The 21236-nt window shown below is 52.5% G+C and overlaps 1 protein-coding gene across 1 annotated transcript in view; it reads left to right on the top strand.

The window, feature by feature from the left end:
- PLOD1 (procollagen-lysine,2-oxoglutarate 5-dioxygenase 1) overlaps positions 1 to 17358 on the top strand; it is a 29847-nt gene extending 12489 nt beyond the window's left edge. The window contains exons 6-19 of the mRNA XM_052653435.1: positions 647 to 710; positions 1659 to 1756; positions 3063 to 3164; positions 3718 to 3849; positions 5762 to 5883; positions 7784 to 7888; positions 8696 to 8821; positions 9122 to 9263; positions 10184 to 10297; positions 11293 to 11358; positions 11992 to 12096; positions 13554 to 13700; positions 14500 to 14625; positions 16240 to 17358. Coding sequence (XP_052509395.1) covers positions 647 to 710; positions 1659 to 1756; positions 3063 to 3164; positions 3718 to 3849; positions 5762 to 5883; positions 7784 to 7888; positions 8696 to 8821; positions 9122 to 9263; positions 10184 to 10297; positions 11293 to 11358; positions 11992 to 12096; positions 13554 to 13700; positions 14500 to 14625; positions 16240 to 16395 — 1605 coding nt within the window. The 3' untranslated portion in view covers positions 16396 to 17358. The remainder of the gene's footprint in view (positions 1 to 646; positions 711 to 1658; positions 1757 to 3062; positions 3165 to 3717; positions 3850 to 5761; positions 5884 to 7783; positions 7889 to 8695; positions 8822 to 9121; positions 9264 to 10183; positions 10298 to 11292; positions 11359 to 11991; positions 12097 to 13553; positions 13701 to 14499; positions 14626 to 16239) is intronic.
- Positions 17359 to 21236: the final 3878 nt, after the last annotated feature.

The raw sequence follows: 21236 nt of genomic DNA, 5'->3' as shown, positions 1-21236 counted from the left end.
TCTTTCCTTCTCCTTCCCCTCTGCCTCCAGTGACATTGCTCATAGAAGCCTGTGGTCTAAATCCATAGAGCTGCTCTCTGTGGGATGAAGGCTGAGCCTAGGGTGTCACTTGGCCTGACCTAGGGCTCCTTGAGACATAGTCGCATCTGCAAGAGGTAGCGTTATGTAGTGAACATGGACCTCAGGGCCAGGCTGCCCGTTGACCTTGAGCAAGTTATCCAACCTCTCTCTGCCTTGTTTTTAAATCTGTGAAATGCAATGATGGTGATACTTTCTCACAAGGATGTGCTGTGGATTGAATGAGTGTGCATGTAATACTCAGATTAGTGATTGGCACACAGTTAAGTGCTGAACCAGCATCTGTTATCACAACGGCTGTTGTTGAACCAGATGTCCCCTTAGATTCCTTCCAGTTCAGAGAGCCCCTAGTTCTCTGTGAATAAAGGTGCTAGAGCAGTAAATCCCAGGGGCTTGGCCACTGACCGGCCTTCCCAGGGCTCCCAGCTGCCCTGCTGTGACAGGGCAAAGTGGATGGAGGGAGAGGAGGTGGCAGAAGTGGGAGGGCTGGCTCCCCACACTGGGTGATGGAGCCCTGTCCACTGCCACGGCTTGTTCCTGGTGCAGTCCAATGCCCTCTTTCCTACAGGAGCAGATCAATATCACCCTGGACCACCGTTGCCGAATCTTCCAGAATTTGGATGGAGCCTTGGGTGAGCAGCCCCGACAGGGTGGGGGATCCTGAGAGGAGTGGTAAGGAGATGAGGATTCCAGCCAAGGAGGTTCCTCTCAGCTGTTGTGCTGGGGTTTTGCCTATCTCATCCCCAGGTCCCCAGAGACCACCTGGATGTTCTCTGGGGGCAGAGCTGTGTCTCTTTGGGGATGAAGAAAGGAGGGCCAGGAGGTCAGTCCAGAGAGCCTGCGGGACACCAGGGTTCAGACTAGGAGGAGCTGGGTGATGCACTCAGTGGGTACCCCATCCCTGCCCTGTGTCCCTGGTCCTTCGAGGTGAGCCTACATCACCTCCTTCCCCTGCTCTCCCACCTCCCAAGTGAAGACTTCCTGAGCTGGGGGCAGGGAGTTGATGGATGACATAGGAAGCAGAGAGGCCATTTAACCCTTGAAACCACAAATGCTTGTGGCCTGGTCCCAAGTCAGTGGCTGGTGATGACATTGCTTAGCCACTATTTTGCTGGATGATCTCAGGCAAGACACATGCACACACCCTTGGGCATCTGTTTTCCCATCCTTAGAAAAGAGAAATTAGACCAGATCGTTGATTGGTGATTTAATGGGGTAAATGGACCCCTTTGAAAGTCTGAGAAAACCTCTGGGTCCCATCCAAGTGATGTGCAGAGACATCACACCCTTTGGTCTGTGGGTTCTGGGAGTTCATGAGCCTGGGTTAAGAAACTGGGTCCAGACCTCTTCTTGGGCGGGTCAGGGGCTTGCACAGAGGGGCTCCCCTCACATGATCACTCACCACAAAAGGCCTCCCTGCCAAGCGTCTTCTCAGGCCTCTGGGAAAAAGCCCGTCTGCATTTTATAACTGTCAGACGAGCAGTCCTACCTGCTGTCTTACGTGCAGACTGTCTGGGTCAGAGCCCAGAACTTGGCCTCTGGCCCTGATGCTGGACAGGTCTCTGTTTTCTGACCCACAGATGAGGTCGTGCTCAAGTTTGAAATGGGCCAAGTGAGAGCAAGGAACCTGGCCTACGACACCCTCCCGGTCCTGATTCATGGCAACGGGCCCACCAAGGTAGGGGAGGGCCCCAGCCCCAGGAGAGAGTCGTGGGGGGAGAGATCCAGAATCCGGGGTTGTGCTCTCACTGTGACCCCAAAGCTTCCCCTTGGGTTTGGGGCCACCTACCTGGGACATGCTCACTGCCTCTGTCCTCACATCTGAGTTCAGGATGGTGCTGCCTCTCCGTACCGGGATGGTCAGTGATGCCCTGTCTGTCTCTGCTGGACCACAGAGGAGGCACTGTCCCCATCCAGGCCCAGGCGGGGCTGCCTTGAGTCATCTGTACTCTGCCACCCCAGGGCAGGCTTGTTCCTACATTCAACAAACATTGCATGTTTGCACCAGGGCGTGAGGCCTCGCCAGCCCTGAACAGGACAGAATGTTCCCTGTTCTCCCAGAGCTGCAGGAGGGGCAGGGGTGCAGGCCAGCCTCCCCTGGCCCTTGAGGGACAGGCCCCTGGATCACAACTGGTTTCTAGAAGTGTGGTCCTCAACCACTCCTTCACAATCAGGTGGACGGGAGGGGAAGGGGAGTGTGTTTAAATGCAGATTTCCTGATGCCACCCAAGTGCATGTGTGCGCAGTTGCTCAGTTGTGTCCCACTCATTGTGGCCCCATGGGCTGTATCCTGCCAGGCTTCTCTGTCCATGGGATTTTCCAGGAAAAAATACCAGAGTGGGTTGCAATGCCCTCCTCCAAAGGATCTTCCCAACCCCCAGGGATTGAACCCACGTCTCTTGTGTCTCCTGCATTGGCAGGTGGACTCTCTACTACTAGCTCCACCCACACAAGAACTGCAATTTTGAAATGTCTGCGGGGGGTGGGGGCCAGGAATCTGCATTTTACACACTCCCAGGAGGTCCACAGGGCTTTCCAGGTGGCACTAGTGGTAAAGAACCCGTCTGCCAATGCAGAAGACGTAAGAGACGCGGCAGGTTCAGTCCCTGGGTTGGGATGATCCCCTGGAGGCAGGGCATGGCAACCCACTCCAGTATTGTTGCCTGGAGAATCCCATGGACAGAGGAGCCTGGCAGGCTACAGTCCATGGGGTTGCAGAGTCAGACACGACTGAAGCGACTTAGCACACACAGGCGGTCACAGATGAAGCAGCACCAGAGTCCGTGTCCTCCCTCCGCCCCCCTAAGAACAGCTTTGGTCATCTCCAAGGGCAGATATACTCTCCAAGACCCGCCCTCAACAAAGCCACATTCCTGCCCTCTTTGGGATGGCAGAGGGCTGGGGTGCAGGTCCCCCTCCTTGGTGGTGGCTGGGGCAGGAGTGGGGCTGGTCTGGTTTCACTCATATCCCTCATCTCCTGACAGCTGCAGCTGAACTACTTGGGCAACTACATCCCGCGCTTCTGGACCTTCGAGACGGGGTGCGCCGTGTGTGACGAGGGCCTGCGCAGCCTCAAAGGCATTGGGGTGAGGCTGCTGGGCCTCGGGGCTCTGTCCTTGGGTGGGCGATGGGGAGGGGTTCTGGAAGAGACTCTTGCATCTCTGGTGGGCCGTAAAGCGGTCACCTCCCTCCTCGCCCTCACCCAGGCACCTCCTCCTGGAAGCCTTCTCAGATTGCACATGGCTCTGGCTTCCTGGGAAGCCTAAGTTCTGGTTTCTTCTGCCTGGTCCTTCAGGCGCCCTTGTAGCCCTCTCCCCATCCCATGAACCTTACTCCTCATTCATGGCCCATCTCAGACCTCATGCCAGCCAGGCTCTCTGACAGTGTGCCGTCAACCCGTCCTGGCTGGAGTCTGGACTCACACTGCACCTTTCCCCTGCAGGGACAGCCTCCCGCTGCATCCCTGCTGGTCCCGTCCCCTGCCCCCTGCACACCCTGCTTGGAGCTCCTGCCCAGGCCCCTTTCCTGCTAAGTCCTGCAGAGCCTCTGACTGCTAGTCCCTCTGGCCATCCTCAGGGCTCAGCAGCCGCTCCATGGCTGGGCATGGCTGGACTCTTGTGCCGCCCTCTCTCCCTGCAGGATGAAGCTCTGCCCACCGTCCTGGTCGGCGTGTTCATCGAACAGCCCACCCCGTTCCTGTCCCTGTTCTTCCAGCGGCTCCTGCGCCTCCACTACCCCCAAAAACGGTTGAGGCTTTTCATTCACAACCACGTGAGTAGCAGGCTCTCGGTGGGCTCACCATGTGGTTTAGGTCAAGGGTCCACCCTTGCAAGACACCCTGAGACCTCTGAGGAAGTGATCGAGCCAGGGTTATCTGAGCCAGATGGAAGTGGGCAGTAGGCTGTATTCCCAATCACTGGGTTGATTCTGGAGTCAGACTGGCTGGATTTGAACCCCAATATCGCTGCTTATATTAGCTGTGTGACCTTGAGCATCTTATTCAACCTCTCTGGGCTTCAGTTTTCTCATCTATTAGGTCTGTTCAATAGGGATACTATTAGTGCTGGCCACATGGGATTCTACAAGGGTTAAACAAGTTGACCTCTGAAGCATGAAGACAAGTGCCTGATGAATAGGAAGCACATAGTAGGTGCTCTTAGCTGACATTGTTATCATTATTTCCCTTCCTGCTCCAGTCAGTCTTTCATTCCTCCCCTCTTTTTTTTTTGGCCAAGCTGCAGGACATGTGGGATCTTATTTCCCCGACCAGGGATCAAACTTGTGTCCCATGTAGTGGAAGTGCTGTGTCAACCACTGGATCACCAGGGGAGTCCCAGTCTTTCCTGATTTGATCTGGTGATAGTTAAATTGGCTTTCATTCCTTGAGTATAATACATTCTGAGGAGTCAAGGGGCACCTGAAGGCCTGCTACTTTGTGAATCCAGGCCTGGAATAAGTATTCTGAGCTCCCTGCCTTGCCAGCCTCTCCATTCCAGCAGGATAACGTCCCACATCTCAGCTTTGGCTGAGAGAAGCCAAACATGCTCTTAAGTCCTGCCTGCTGTCAAGGCTCTTTGTCTTCCATAGCGTCTTAGCTATCCTCTCTATGGTCACCCTCTTCTGAGACCTTTCGGCCCTGACTGTCTGCACGCCACCTCCAGGGACCTATGGGCCCCGACTTCGCTCAGTTTGTCTGTCTCACAAACATTCAGCTGTCCTTCCTAAAAACAGGAGGAGGATGTAGACCCTGCCCTTGGGAGGCTCCCAGCTTCCCTGGAGTCATCAAACCTTACACGCGTAAATTGTGACTTTGTGTAGAAAAAGAGAATTGTCCCAGATGGTCTTTAAGGACCTACTGTGTGCTCTTGTCTGACTTGTCAACTCCTTGCAGTGACCCCATGGGGAGACAGGATTGCCCTCTCATTTTACAAGGGAGGAAACTGAAGCTGAGACAGGTGAAGTGACTTGTCCAAGGTCATGCAGCTCACTGGAGCAGATCCAGGCTTCGCTCCGAACCCTGGGTTTGTTTTTAAACACCCTGCTGTTCCTTTTTCCCCATGCAAGGGGCTCCAGGTATAAACTTTTTCCAAGTGCTGTTTGAACATTACCTGGAGTGTTTTATAGCAAAGCAGAACCCTGGGCCATACCTTCGACCAGAAGAACTGGTCATCATTGACTGGATGTGGGGCCTGTGGGGTAAGGGGCGTGTCCTGGTGACAGAGGCTTTAAAGAGGCCTGTAGAAGTGACTTAGCAGTAGCAGCAGACCTAGTCTAGTCAGGGGAGGATGGTCAGAGGCTGGCTTCCCAGGTGGCACTAGTGGTAAAGAACCCGCCTGCCAATGCAGGAGACATAAGAAATGTGGGTTCGATCTCTGGTTCACGAGTATCGAGGAAACGGCAGCCCACTCCAGTATTCTTGCTTGGAGTATCCTGTGGGTAGAGCAGTTTGGTGGGTCACAAAGAGTCGAACACGACTGGAGTGCTTAGCATGCACGCACAGTCAGAGGTTGGCCAGGAAGGGCACTCCAGGCGAAGGTCTGATGATGGCAGAGTTCCAGGGAGCAAGTTCGAGCAGGTGGCTGGGGATGTGCCAGCAATGAGAGGGAGCAGCCTGGGGCAGCAGAAGACTCTGTGGTCCCAGGGGATGGAGCTTCATCCTCACCCTCCATCCCTTTGCCCCCAGGAGCAGCACCACAAGGCTCAGGTGGAGCAGTTCCTGGCAGAGCATGGCGACGAGTACCAGTCTGTGAAACTGGTGGGCCCCGAGGTGCGGGTGGCCAACGCAGATGCCAGGAACATGGGCGCGTGAGTTAAGGGTTGTGGCGGAGGGGCCGTGTTATCAGGAGCCCCAGGCGGGGAGACAGAGGTTCAGAAGGCTATGTGGTCTCCAGCAAGTCCTGCCCCTCCCTTGACCTCGATGTTCTCATCTCTCAAATGGGGAAATCATTGAGTCAACCCCAGTGCTCCTGGGGAGGGCTGAGCATTGTCATTTGGGTTCGGGAAGCAAAGGAGAGACAGAGGAAGGACTGGAGGGCCAGAGGAGATAAATGCTGACAATTGGAGAAACAGCCTGTGATTTATTTCCTTTATCATGGAAATAAACAAGTTTAATTTGTGTGGACTATAAAAGAATTAGAAAGTGCAGATCTGAGATTGGCAAACTCCTTATAAAGGCCCAGCTAGTAAATCTATGTAAATTGGCTTTGAGGGCTCTGCTGTGACCACTCAGCCCGGCTATTAGAGCATGAATGAGCGTGGCTGTGCTCCAATAACATTTTCTTTATCAACACTGAAATTTGAAGTTCATATGATTTTCACATGACTTCTTTTGATTTTTGTTTTCCCCACCCATTTAGAAATGTGAAACTGTTCTTAAAAATTTGTGATTGCCACAGGGTGGGAGAGGGATGGACTGGGAGTTTGGGATTACCAGATGCAAACTGTTATATAGAGAATGGAAAAACAAGGTCCTACTGTGTAGCACAGGGAACTATATTCAATATCCTGTGATAAACCATGATAGAAAAGAATATGAAAAAAAATGTATATATATATATATGTGTACAACTGAATCACTTGGCTGTATAGCAGAAATTAGCATTGTGAATCAACTATACGTCAATAAAGTAAATTTGAAAAAAGTTCTTGGGGATTCTCTTAGTAGTCCAGTGGTTAAAACTCCATGCTTCCACTGCAGAGGGGCATGAGTTTGATCCCTGGTCAGGGAACTAAGATCCCACATGCCGCTTAGCACAGTCAAAAAAAGAGAAAAGGGTCAAAACCCCAGGCAGTGAGCTAGATTTGCACTGTGCTCCAGTTTGCTGAGCCTGGCGCCAGTAAACAAAAAGAACATAGATTTTTAAGAAAATTTTAGCTATTAATGATTTACAATATTGTGCTAGTTTCAGGTGTACAACTTCGGATTCTTTTCTATTAAAGGTTATTACAAGGTACTGAATGTCATTATCTTTCTGGCATCTGGCACCCAGTGCCCTGAAAACCTTGGCACTGGGGAGAGCAGGCCCACAGGCAGGTTCTTACGCGGCTCGGTGCTATGGTGCTATTATTTACTGTGCTGGACAGTAAATCCTTGTTGTTTATTTTTTGTATATTATTGTGTATCTGTTAATCCCATACTACTAATTTATCTCTCCCCTTCCCCCTTTTCCACTTTAGTAACTATATGTTTATTTTCTATGTCTGTGAGTCTATCTCTGTCTTGTAAATATGTTGGTTTGTATTATTTTTTTAGATTCCACATACAAGTAATATCATATGATATTTGTCTTTCTGTCTGACTGATTTTATTTAGTGTGAGATTTTTAAAGCTTTTGGTGTAGGTTGCCAGACTGTCCTCTGGAAAGGCAGAGCTGGTTTACCCATAGCACTGAGTAGCATAGGGGCCTGTCTGGCCTGCTCTCCCCAGTGCCCAGGTTTTCAGGGCACTGGGTGCCAGATGCCAGGCTCTGGGCCTTGTCTTGACAGCTTTGTAGTCCAGGGGTTGGGTCTCAGAGTCGGGAGGGACCTCGAGGCGGCTGGTGCCAGCCTGCAGCAGGGCTGACCTGAGCTCCCTAAAGACCCTTGGCTGGTACCTGGTGATGAAAGACATGGGCAGCGGCGGAGACTGAAGGTGCAGGGATCCTGGGTGGTGGGAAGGCTGGCACCAGCACCCTGACCCCGATGACCCTCTGTTCCCTCCCCACAGGGACTTGTGCCGGCAGGACCGTGGCTGCACTTACTACTTCAGTGTGGATGCCGACGTGGCCCTGACCGAGCCCAGAACCCTGCGGGTGCTGATCGAGCAGAACAAGTGAGGCTGTGTGTTGGCCGCGGCTGGCTGGCAGGCAGGCCCGCAGAGCCAGGGCTCACGATGGCCCTGGACCCGAGTCTGGGCTTGGGGTGGGGGCCCCTCCCCTGCCTGTCTCCTCCTCCACATTGGCCTCACCTGTGACCCTGGGCTTTTCCCAGCCTGGCTATCTTGTCTTTATACACACACACATATATTATTAATTTATTTTTAACTGTTCTGGGTCTTCGTTGGTGCACATGGGCTTTCTCTAGTTGTGGCGAGTGAGGGCCACTCTTTCTGTAGTGCACAGGCTTCTCATTGCAGTGGCTTCTCTTGTTGCAAAGCACAGGCTCTAGGCTCATGGGCTTCAGTAGTTGCACTCCGCAGCCTCGGTAGTTGTGACTCGTGGGCTCCAGAGCACAGGCTCAGTAGTTGTGGTGCTCAGGGTTAGTCGCTCTGCAGCATATGGGACCTTCCTGGACCAGGGATCGAACCTGTGTCTCCTGCATTGGCAGGTGGGTTTCTCATCCACTGTACTGCCAGGGAAGTCCTGGCTACCTTGATTTAGTCTAGGATGTTCTCTACCTCCTGGTTCCAAGCTCCAAGACGTCCCACACCCTACCCCCACCCCTCCTCCTCTGTGCCTTTCCTGGCTGCTCTGTGAAGGGCAGAGGTAGCTGGCACCAGATGGGCCAGACCCCACCCCAGGCCCTACTCCAGGGAGGTCCTTGCAGGTTGAAGGCGCTCTCCCTCCCCTTCCCCACACCTGAACCTGCCCCAGTCTCCTCTCGGGCAGAGGGACTCCCTCTGAGATGCTCCCTTCCCCAGGAACGTTATCACCCCATTGATGACCCGCCATGGGAGGCTGTGGTCGAACTTCTGGGGTGCACTGAGTGCAGATGGCTACTACGCCCGCTCTGAGGACTACGTGGACATCGTTCAGGGGCGGCGTGTGTGAGTACCTGCAGGATGGGGGGACACCCTCCTCTGTCTTCCGCCTGGCCTCGCCTCCCTCAGTATTCCTGTCCTTCTTGTGCTCAAATTCCTGCTGAACTGAAGCAAGGAAGACTGCAGTCAGACACCAGAAGGACTTCCTGACAGTTATCCTGGGGCCATGTGCCCAGAGTAGGGGAATCAAATCAGCACCATCCTGCCCTCCCAGCCTGTGACTTCCCCCTTGTCTGACCCCTGACCCCCATCTTTGACTCTACACCATTGCCTGTGACCCCCTCCATCTTCCCCTCTCTCCCTTAGGGGTGTCTGGAATGTACCCTACATCTCAAACATCTACCTGATCAAGGGAAGCGCCCTGCGGGCTGAGTTGCAGGAGACAGACCTGTTCCACCACAGCAAGCTGGACCCCGACATGGCCTTCTGTGCCAATATCCGGCAGCAGGTTAGCTGGGCTGGGCAGTCAGAAGAGGCCCCGTTGATGGGGAAGACGAGTTACCTTGTTCCCATGGGCCCTGTGGCTTCTGAGATCCCAGCAGGACTGCTTACAGGCTGCCAGGCCCTGGTCGGGGCACTTGGGGGCCCAGGTATGAGGGCTGCCCCTCGGGGTCTGTAGGATCATTTTAGTAGACCCAGTTATCACACTGTCTTTCTCTTTTTTTAAATTTTTGTTTACTTATTTGTGCCTGTGCTGGGTCTTCATTGCGATGCAGGCTTTCCTCTAGGTGCAGTGAACAGGGGTCACTCTCTAGCTGCAGTGCCTGGTCTTCTCATTGCAATGGCTTCTCTTCTTGTGGCTCCCGGGCTCTGGAGCACAGGCTCAATAGTTGTGGCGCACAGGCTTCGTTGCTCCATGGCCTGTGGGATTTTCCTGGACCAGCGATTGAACCCACATCTCCTGCATTGGCAGGTGGATGCTTTACCACTGAGCCACCAGGGAAGCCCTACACAATCTCTTTTATGTACATTTCAACAGAACCTAAAGAAAACTGAACTTTCCACCTTTACTCCAAGTAATGTGCCCAAGAGACGCCCTTACTGTTTCCCTGTGCCCCACCCGATACTATTTTGTGGTTATTATTTTTTTTAATGTGACAGCGGGATGATGTTTTCCTTGTGCCCACAACTCACTCCAGGATCAGAACTCCATCCTTTTCTTTTGCGTGTTCATTCTTTCACTCCTATTCAGTCCTCCAGGAAGTCTTCCTTGATTGGCTCAGGCCTTGGGCACTTGGGAAATGGAGTGACCCACACTGGGTTGTGAATTTAAATATGGTGGGTAGAGGAGGCCTCAGTCTTGCCCACCACAGGGGTGGGGTGTGCAGGAGAAGGGAGGCCCTCTTCCATCCGGCCTCTTCTCCCCAGGATGTGTTCATGTTCCTGACCAACCGGCACTCCTTTGGCCACCTGCTCTCCCTGGACAGCTACCAGACCACTCACCTCCACAACGACCTCTGGGAGGTGTTCAGCAACCCCGAGGTGAGGCCCCGGGTGGGTGGGCAGGCATGGGAACAAAAGGGACCTCTGTGATCCTGTGACCTGAGGCACCTCCCTCCCAGAGCCTGACCTTAGCTGGGCTGGGACCCCGTGGGCCCCCCTGGCTCCCTCCACCCCAGAGGGCTTGTCAGGCAGGCGTCCAGTGTGGAGAGGGAGTGTCTCTAGAGGCAGCGCCATCTGGTGGAGGAGGGACCGGGAGTTACAGGCTGAGGTTTGTGGTCCAGCTGTGACAGTTAAGCCTGTCCACCTTTGTGGCCTCGGTTATCTTTTTTTTTTCAGGCAAGGCTTTATTGGGGCCCCCTCTGCAGCAGTGGGGAGTGAGAACTAACATCAGGTTCCCTTGCTCACCCCTGAGGAGGGGTGAGCTTGTTCCTTCTATAGGGTGAGAGTTGGGTTGTGTCCAGGGGTCCGGCCAGAGCAGTAGCTTAGGTATTTTGCCCTCTGGTGCTGAGTGCAGAGGGCATGCTCAGTACGCCGCTTTTGCTCCCAGCACCCTGATTTTGCTCTTGGTTCTTGAGAAGTGGCAGTGAAGGTTGTTTAGTCCTTCTGTTATCTTTTGGCCAGAATCCGTGGGGCCTCAGTTATCTCAGCTCTAAAATGGGTGTGCTGTCCCAGCCTGCCTCACCTCTGCGGGTGCTGTGCTGATCAGAGCAGGAGGAAGTCTTGACAGCATCACTAGATGTTGCAAGCCTGTGGCTGATGTGGGCACAGGCACATACCTGCAGGCAGACCTATACACACAGCACACACATGTACACTCACATGCAAACATGGACTCCCATGGACATACTTGTGTGCCCAAACAGCTCACTTGACCCAGCGGGCATAGGCACATACAGGCTCCCTTACTCTCACCCCCACCGCTCCTGCACCCCACCGGGCCTGGGGGGCAGAACTCCCTCCTGGAACAGCCCATGCAGGTGAGTCCCAGCTGGCCCAGGCTGGCCCGAGGACCCGAGCTCCCTCTCTCCCCACAGGACTGGAAGGAGAAATACATCCACGAGAACTACACCAAGGCCTTGGCGGGGAAGATGGTGGAGATGGTAAGGCCCCAGCACCCTCTGCGAACAAAGCTGCTGGATTTACACCCTGCAGCGGCTGTGGGGAACAGACGGCAGAGCAACAGGGCCAGCTGACCTGGGGGAGGAGCAGGAGCCCCCTTCCTATGCTCTGGTGCTGCTTGGGGCGAGGGAATGCACAGTGGGGTGCCCCTGCATCTTGCTGGCACTTTGTAGCTGGAGTCTTCGGGGCGGAGGGGCCTGAGGCATCTTCCCTGGCCAGAGCAGGAGAGAAGAAAATGTCCCCAGCTGTGGTCTCAGCTGTGGACTGTGGGCCTAGAGTGAGAAACAGATGCTTCCTTCTCTGCTTCTCCTGGAGCCTGTGGCCTCTGCTTCCTGGATTTGCATATTCCTTTCCAGGCTTTGGCAGCTCTGTGACCTTGGCTGAGAAGGGCCAGCTCTGAGCTCTGCTTCCTCCTCCCTTCAGCAGCCTGCTGACCTCCTGCTCCCTGGGGACACTTGTGGGGAGACAGAGGGCTCACAGACTGGGGTTTGGGACTGGACATAGGCCACATGAGGGACCTTGCCTGCAGCAGGGTCTGCAGAGGGCCATGGGGGCAGCGGGAGGACGAAGTGATGCTTCTCTGGACCCTGTGACCGAATCTCCGCCCTCCTCAGCCTTGCCCGGACGTCTACTGGTTCCCCATCTTCACGGAGACGGCCTGTGATGAGCTGGTGGAGGAGATGGAGCACTACGGCCAGTGGTCCCTGGGAGATAACAAGGTGGGGGTCCAGATGCCTGACTGCGATGGCAGGGTGCTGCCCCTCCCCCATGCCTGCCCTCGGGGCTCTTTTCTTGACAAGCTAGCCAACCTCTCTGGAACTCCTGGAGATGGAGGCATTGGCAGGGGTGCCTGCAGACACTTAGGAGTAGAGGGAGTGAGAAATGGGATGGAGTGTTGGTCTTCAAGTTGCCATTGCTGCTGGGTGACTTAGAGCTGCCTTCGTCTTGAATTGCTTAGGTTTCCAGTTCCTGGTTTGTCATTAGAATGATTTTGCTTCCTTCCCCAGATTGGGCATGGAGATGGGGGAGGAATGAGATAATGTGGGATGCAGAAGGATTTGGAAGTGACAGCAGTGTTAAGATCACCAGACACCAGTGTTAAGAAGCAAAGGGCATGGTGCATGTGACAGGCTGTGCATTCCCTGAAGGAGGAATTCATACCTGCAAGCCTCTTAGAAAGTTCAGGCACCATTTTTAAAGGCACGTGAACCCCTGGGCCTATATGCCGCCGGGACAAGCTAACATCTGGGCTAGCAGCTGGACTAAGCACGGTTCATGGTTCTGCCCAATTGATATACTTGGTGCCAGAGCTCATCTCCAGAACCCAGTAACTCAAATAGCCCACATGGGGGGTCTGATGAACCCTTGTGCTCCAGCGACCTGGCCAGCACTGGGGCTCTAGTACCCCAACTAACCTGTGGCCTCTGTGTTGGTTTTCTGTGCCGTGTAACAAATCACCACAAAGCTTATCAGCTTAAAACAATGCCCATTTATTATCTCCCAGTCTCTGTGGGTTGTGAGTCCGGCTCAGCGTCTCACAAGGCTGCAGTCCTGGTGTCAGCCGGGACTGGGATCCCATCTGAAGCTTGGGGTCCTTTTCCAAGCTCATGTGACAGAACTCACATCCTTGCAGCGGCATCATTTCAGGCAGCTTGCTTTATCTGGGCCAGCAGGACACAAAATCTCTGTCTTCCAGACCCTCCTTGAAGGCCCACCTGAGATGATCTCCCTTTGGATGAACCCAAAGGCGGTAGACATTACATTAATTACATCTCCTGAATCCCTTCACTTTTGTCCTGTAACCTAACCTTATCCCATCAGGTTCACAGGTCAAAGGGAGGGGATTTAGACAGAGCATGTACACCAGTGGGGGCTTCCTGGGTGGCTCAGGGGTAAAGAATCCACCTGCCATGCTGAAGACACAGGAGACGTCAAGGGTTCTATCCCTGGGTCGGGAAGATCCCTCGGAGGAGGGCATGCAACCCACTTCAGTATTCTTGCCTGGAAAATCCCATGGACAGAGGAGCCTGGCAGGCTACAGTCCATGGGGTTGCACAGTCAGACACGACTGAAACAACTGAACAGGCACTACACCAGGGAGCTGGAATTTCATGGTGTGTGTTGGGGGGTTGGATCTTAGAATTCTGCTTACCAAATTCTCCTTGGTCACATCTAGGACAACCGCATCCAGGGTGGCTACGAAAACGTGCCAACCATCGACATCCACATGAACCAGATCAACTTTGAGCGGGAGTGGCACAAGTTCCTGGTGGAGTACATCGCCCCCATGACGGAGAAACTCTACCCGGGCTACTACACCAGGGTGGGCACGCCTGGGGTGCAGCCGGGATGAGGGCGTGGGATGGAGTGGTTGGGGTTTGCGGGGGAGGAAGGCGTTCCCGGCTTGGGGGAGAATCTACTGAATATTTAGTCTCCAGGAGTGGCGTCTCCTCCCTTCAGGGGTGAGGCTAGGCCCCCGGACGGTGGGGCCTCGGGAGGCGGGGTCCCGGGAGTCATCTAGTTGGTAAGGGGAGGCCATTCTGCCTCCAGCCGGGACTCACTTCTTTGCATCCTTTTCTGTGTACTTAAATCCTGCTCCAGAGGCTCCTATGCTAGTCCACCGAACAAGCCCGTTAGCTGGCTTGCATGCCCATTCCTTTAGCTCCTTCCCTCGTGTGTCTGGCTGCCTTTTTTGACTTTTGCCCTCCTTCACTCAGTCACCTCCTCCTTGTTTACCCCGGTTTTCTCCAAACACCTGCTCTGAGTGTGCCAGGGCCTTGCTCCCAAGGAATCACCAGCCAGAAAGAGTCGTGAGGGTTACATTCATTTCCTTTCTTCTCTTCCTCCCACCCCCACTCTCCATCTCCTTCTCCTGCTCTTCCCTTCCTCCCTCCACATCCTCCCTTTCTTTACTTTTCCTTCTCTTCCTTCCCTTCCATCCCATGTTTTAATTGAGAACCTTGTCTGTGCCAGGCACTGGAGAACACAGCATAAGCAGATCTGCCGTCTTGGTCGACTTTGCAGCGATTGGATGAGGGGTCCCTTCTGTGCACCCCTGCCTTTCCCAGCATTTGGGGGCCTCTCTCTAATTCCAGTTCTCTTGTCCTGCTTCCTTGGCGCAGGCCCAATTCGACCTGGCCTTTGTCGTCCGCTACAAGCCCGATGAGCAGCCCTCGCTGGTGCCACACCATGACGCCTCCACCTTCACCATCAACATCGCCCTGAACCGGGTTGGAGTGGATTATGAGGTGAGCAGGGGGCACCTTGGGCCAGGGGCGGGCCAGGGGCAGGGGCTGACTGGGGAGTAAGCAGCTCACAGGGTGGCCAGTCAGGGTATGCCAGTGCCAGAGAACCCTAGAGAGAAGGTGCCTGGTGCGTGGAGACGGCTTATTGGAAGAGGTGGGCTCAGAGCACAATTTGTTTAGGGGGAGAAAGCTTTAGATACAACAGAGCAAGGATTCGGGATGTCTGGGGGCCAGACTGGCTGGGCTTGGGTCCTGCCTTCCTCTCACCAGCTCTGGTAACGTGTAACCAGGTACGTTTCTTAACATTTCCCTCATATCTTAGATGGGAAAACCTAGAGGACCCCGCTGTAGAATTGTGAGAATTAAATGAGCTCATCCAGGTAATTGCTTATGTGAATCCATAATAAGTAATCAAGGAAAATAATAGCTATTTTAGTAATAAAAAGTTTAGGGTTTTCATCACTCTTGAAATAAGAGGGCAGCTTTGGGAATGGCAGGACAAGATCAGAGCAGGTGTGGGGCACAGGCTTGTGATCAGAGGGGAGGATGGGGAAACCAGGAAGACAGGAGGGTGCGGAGGGAGTAGTTGGGGGCCTTAGGGCCCCAAGGAAGGGCCTCTAGGTGTGATCAGCTAGGGAGATGACCGTTTATTCACCATTTACTCCTTAAGCTGCTATTTTCTTTTAAAAGTCGTTGTGGAATTTGTTACAATATTGTTTTTACTCTATGTTTTTGTTTTTTTGGCCATGAGGTATGTGGGATCTTAGTTCCCTAACCAGGGATCTAACTCACATCCTCTGCGTTGGACAGCAAAGTCTTAACCGCTAGACTGCAGGGAAAGTCCCAAGTTACTATTTATAAAAGCTTCTGGGGACTCAGCCCTGGGCAGGCATTGTGAAGGACACCCATAAAACACCTATCATTTTTTTGAGAGTTTACAATATATCAGGGGTTTTCATAGGGGACAGTGTTCCCCTCTCAGCAGACATTGGCGATAACTGAAGATATTTTCAGTTGTCCCAACTATGAGGGTACTATTGGCATCTCTTGGGTAGAGGCCAGGGGTACCCAGGACAGCTCCCCCATAGGAAAGAATTACCTGGCTCATGTGATGATAACTGTACAGCAGTGTAAATGTACTTATTATCATTGTATACTTGAAAATGATTATGATGATAAAGTTTATGTTATGTGTATTTGCCACAGTTAAAAAATAATTATCTGACCCAACATGTCCATAGTGCTAAGGTTGAGAAACCCAGCCCTAAGCTAGCTCTTACTTGTATCTTCTCGTTTAATTCTCACAACCCTGTACAGTTTAACGCCTATTTTCCAGAAGGGCAAACTGAGGTTCAGGTTGGTCACAGAGTCACTGCCCAGTGGTGCCTGCCTCCAAGGCCAGTGCTTCTGATTCCCTGCTCTTTGCAGAGTGTCTCCCTTAGGCAGCTCATGGCTGTCACTCACAGGGCATCCCCAGGCAGGCTGTACTGAGGGGCCCCTTGGCCGTGATGGCTCAGATGGGAGAATGGGGGTGGGGGTGGGGGTGGGGGAAAGGCCCGGTGTCCCGTTGGGGAACTGGCACTTCCTGTTGGGTAACTGACACTTCCTGTCTCGCAGGGTGGGGGCTGTCGGTTCCTGCGCTACAACTGCTCCATCCGAGCCCCACGGAAGGGCTGGACCCTGATGCACCCCGGGCGACTCACACACTACCACGAGGGGCTCCCCACCACCAAAGGCACTCGCTACATCGCAGTCTCCTTCGTCGATCCCTAACTGGCCGGGAGTGGCCACCACGGACCTTTTCCTCTTGGTCAACAACCACTGCCCAGCAGCCTCCGGCGCCTCGGGGCCCAGGGAACGAGGATCCAGCCTCCAGGCTCTTGACCTCTTACTGCTTTTGAGCCACCTTCGGAGAGATGGGGCCGCAGGCCAGAGGCAGAGCACAGCTTCTTGGCTGGGACCTTCCTGGTGCTCTGGATGTCTTCCCGGGAAAAACTGTTCACTTTCACTGCTTTGTAGCAACTGGTCTTTTCTCACCCATCTTCCTGAAAAACCCAGTCCCACTTCTTCTGCTTCTTCCAGGGGGCAGTGCTTGAGCACAACAGGGGCTGACCCAGCTGCCCAGAGAGACTCTAGGGGTGAGAAGTCACACCCCAGAGCTTCTCCCCAGCAGAGCTGCAGCCTTGGGGCCTTCTGCTCCAGGGTTGACACTGAGACCTGGGTCAGACTCAAGTCCCCACATGACCGTGGGACTGCAGCAGCCCCATCCTCCCTGGCTCCTATCATGGGAGCAGAACGCTGTCCCTTGGAGATGGTGACTCGGAAAACCTCCTGGGAGACAGGAAGTGCATGGATGTCACAGCTCCATCCTCTGCTTGACCTTTGCTGGGGGTGGGGCAGAGCAGGGAGTGGTGTATCTGCACACTGCACTGCGTCATCCTGTCCTGGATGCCTCTGGAGAGAGGGACAGACAGAAACAGCGTTCCTATTAAAGGTCATTCAAACCACTGAGTGGGAGATGCTGGGGTAGGCGGGTGTGCACGTTTCAGGGCGGGTGTCTGCAGGAGAGGTTTTAATAGCGAGGAAGGCTGGCTGTGTCAGCAGATTGGGTGACTTGGGTCTCTGTCTCATTTGTACATTTCATAAACCCTCCATATGAGCCAGGCCCTGCTACCTGGGGCGCATGGTGTCATCTCCCAAGATCCAAACCAGGTGTCACTCTCCTCTGAAGCCTTTGCTGACCCTTCTTGTACATATGAACATCAGGGAACAGAGAACTTCTGGTGGTCCTGCCACACCCTGGGCAGATTTGTAGCATCCATAACATGTCAAGGCATTTGTTAATGTTATGAAGTGTTAGTTGCTTGGTTGTGTCTGACTTTTTTTGACCCCACGGACTGGAGCCTCTCTCCATGGGATTCTCCGGGCAAGAATGCTGGAGTGGGTAGCCATTCCCTTCTCCAGGGGATCTTCTTGACCCAGGGATTGAATCTGGGTCTCCTGCATTGCAGGCAGATTCTTTACTGCCTGAGCCACCAGGGAAGCCCATTTATTAATAAGTGCCAGCCTCTGTCCACCCCTGCTGTGGGCTGGCCATCATGCATGTCAGGCACTCAGCATGCAGTCTTCTGGGGTGGGGACTAGCATTGCCTTTTTATAGGTGAGGAAATGTAGGCTTGGAGAGGCCAAGTAATTGACCTGAAGTCATAGAAGTAAGTGCTAAGGATGGGGATTTGAATATGATTTCAGTAGAAATCTGGTCCCTGCCCCACCCCCACCTCCTAGGTACCCTGTAGTCATGGATGGGGACAGAAAAAAAAACAAAATCCAGTTCACTGTGAACCCAGGATGATAAATGTCACAATGGCTGTAAGAACTGTGGAGAGCTTAGTTTTTCTAGGTGATTTTTGCCCCCCAAGGGCTATTTGGCAATGTCTAAAGGGATTTGAGGTGGTCACAACCTGGGAAGGGGGTTGGAATGCTGCTGGCAGTAGTGGGTCGGGGCCAGGAGTGATCCTAGACATCCTACAAGACATCCCGGCCTCCAACAAAGACTTGACCCCAATACCAGCGGTGCTGAAACTGAGAAGCCTGCTGGTTGTGCTTTAGTCGTTAAGTTGTGTCCGACTCTTGAGACCCCATGGACTGTAGTCTGCCAGGCTCCTCTGTCCATGGGATTCTCCAGGCAAGAATACAGGAGTGGATTGCCATTTCCTTCTCGAAGCTATCTTCCCAACCCAAGGATCAAACCTGGGTTTCGTGCATTGCAGGCAGATTCCTTACCAACTGAGCCATGGGGAAGCCAAGAAGCCTGCTAGCAGATGCCATTTAAGCTGGGCCTTGGAGGGGGAGGAGGTTTCCAATAGGTAGAGACATTCTCCAGGTCAAGAGATGGAACTGTCAAGGCATAGGTGGGACTGAGAACCAGGTTGGCTGGTATGGGTGATGTGGAGGGGATCAGATTGCAAAACCCATTTTCTGTGGTTAAGGAGAGTTGGACTTTATTTAGTTGGAGTCATTCAAGGGTTTTTCATATGTGTCCTGAGGAGATAGTTTTTTTTTAAAATTAAAAACGTTGAAGTATAATTCATTTACATGTTTCAGGAACACAGCAAAGTGATTCCATTATATATACTTTTCCACTATAGGCTACTGGGCTTCCCTGGTGGCTCAGTGGTAAAGAATCTGCCTATCAAGCAGGAGATGTAGTTTTGATCCCTGGGTTGGGAAGATCCTCTGGAGAAGGAAATGACAACCCACTCCAGTATTCCTGCCTGGGAAATCCCATGGACAAAGGAGCATAGGGTCACAAAAGAGTCAGACATGACTTAGTGACTGAACAATAACAAGATTATTACAAGATATTGAATATAGTTCCCTGTGCTTTACAGTCAGTCCTTGTATACAACAATAGTTGTGTTATCTGTTAATCCCAAATCCCTAATTTATACCTTCTCTCTAAAAATAAGTTTTTATTTTAAAATAACCCATGGTGAAGGGGCTTCCCAGGTGGTGCTAGTGGTAAAGAACCTGCCTGTCAATGCAGGAGACCTAAGAGACGGGAGTACAATCCCTGGGTCAGGAAGATCACCCTGGAGAAGGGAATGGCAGCCCACTCCAGTATTCTTGCCTGGAGAATCCCATGGACAGAGGAGTCTGGCAGGCTACAGTTTATAGGGTTGCAAAGAGTCAGACATGACTGAAGCAACTGAGCATGCGTGCAGTTCATGCACTGTGAATTCAAACAGTGCAAATCTTAATCTCTTTCCCACCTCTGACCCCCAGCTTTCTAGTTCTCCCCGGAAGTGACATGACTGTTCAGTTTCTTGGGTGTCCTTTCTGAACTGGTCTGTGCTATACAAGTGTGTGTCTTAGGGTTGCTTTTAAGTGTTAACCTTTTTCTGATGCCAAATGCAATTCATGTCCACTGTGGAAATGTCCGTCAAAATAGAAATAGGTAATGTGGAAGAGATGTCCTGCGGTTGTACCCCACCCCTGCCCTGTGCCCTGACAATCACACCATCAGCCAAGTTGAGGGAGTCTGGTCATTGGAGGCCTCAGAGCTTGATGCAGTGCTTCAGAGAGAAAGTAGGGTGCTGGTTGGAGGCTCATGCTAGAAGGCTGGGGAAGGATTCCAAGGCTTCTGCAGTGGCTCAAGCAAGTGACCAGCACCTTGGCCAGAGCTTGGTGGAAGGAATGGACAGGACAGATGCTTAGGAGGGAGAACCTTCAGGCCTCCTCAAAGAAGGGAAATGGAATTTATTTCATGCCCTTGGAGAATGGACAGTTCCCTTAGCCAGGGAGTTTGGAGGAGGAAGCAATCAGACAGTTGCTCTATGAGGTAGGAGTACAGGTTTGGAGGCAGGGTCTGGGTGTGGCCTCACAGTCCAAAGTCTGACTCTCAGGAGGGGAGGCTACTAGTTCAGTTAGGACAGAAAGGGTAGAACAGCTCCTTCTGACCTCACTGGGAGCTGATAAGCTGGTCCAGTTGTTATTCAATTGCTGAGTCATGTCCAACTCTTTGCAACCCCATGGACTGCAGCACACCAGGCTTTCCTGTCCTTCACTATCTCCTGGAGTTTGCTTAAATTCATAGCCATTGAGTTGATGATGCCATCCAACCATCTCATCCTCTGTCACTCCCTTCTCCTCCTGCCCTCAATCTTTCCCAGCATCAGGGTCTTTTCTAATGAGTTGGCTGTTCGCATCAGGTGGCCAAAGTATTGAAGCTTCAGCTTCAGCATCAGTCCTTCCAATGAATATTCAGGGTGGATTGCCTTTAGGATTGACTGGTTCGATCTCCTTGCTGTTCAAGGGACTCTCAAGAGTCTTCTCCAGCACCACAGTTTGAAAGTATCAATTCTTTGTTGCTTGGCCTTCTTAATGGTCCAGTTCTCACATCCATACATGATTACTAGAAAAACCACAGCTTTGACTATAAGGACTTTGGTTGGCAAAGTGATGTCTCTGCTTTTTAATATGCTGTCTAGGTTTGTCATGGCTTTTCTTCCAAGGAGCAAGTGTCTTTTAATTTCAGTCCCATGAAAAGTATGAAAAACATTGGTCCAGAGGCAAACAATTTGTCTATTGAGGTATCTGTGGCAAGATTATACCCTAGAGCAGTGCAGTCCAGTAGAGACAATGTTGGCTTTCCATACCCAAATACCTATTTGCACATGGAGGGAGCTGTTCTATGCCATTTTATATAAGCGACTTGAGCATCTGAGGATTGTGGTACCTGAGGGAGATCCTGGAACCAATCCCCTGCTGATACCAAGGAACTACTGTATAATATGAACCATAAATCGGAGTGTTTTTCCTTAAACTCCACACAATATTCCACTTATGACACTCTGGTCACGAAATGTGTGTGGGTTTTCCCCACACCAAGCATCCTCCAATTCTGAGTAGAAACAGAAAGGGTGTCCTACAAATTTAACTCAATTTTGACACTATTTATAAAGAAGGCTGAGTGCTGAAGAATTGATGCTTTTGAGCAGTGGTCTTAGAGATGACTCTTGAGAGTCCCTTGGGCTGTAAAGAGATCAAACCAGTCAATCCTAAAGGAAATCAACCCTGAATATTCACTGGAAGGACTGAGGCTGAAGCTCCAA

Source organism: Budorcas taxicolor, chromosome 16 (assembly GCF_023091745.1).
Source record: "Budorcas taxicolor isolate Tak-1 chromosome 16, Takin1.1, whole genome shotgun sequence".
NCBI classification, from domain to species: Eukaryota; Metazoa; Chordata; class Mammalia; order Artiodactyla; family Bovidae; genus Budorcas; species Budorcas taxicolor.
Note: the sequence above shows the minus strand (reverse complement) of the source record. Positions and strands in the feature narration are given on the sequence as shown.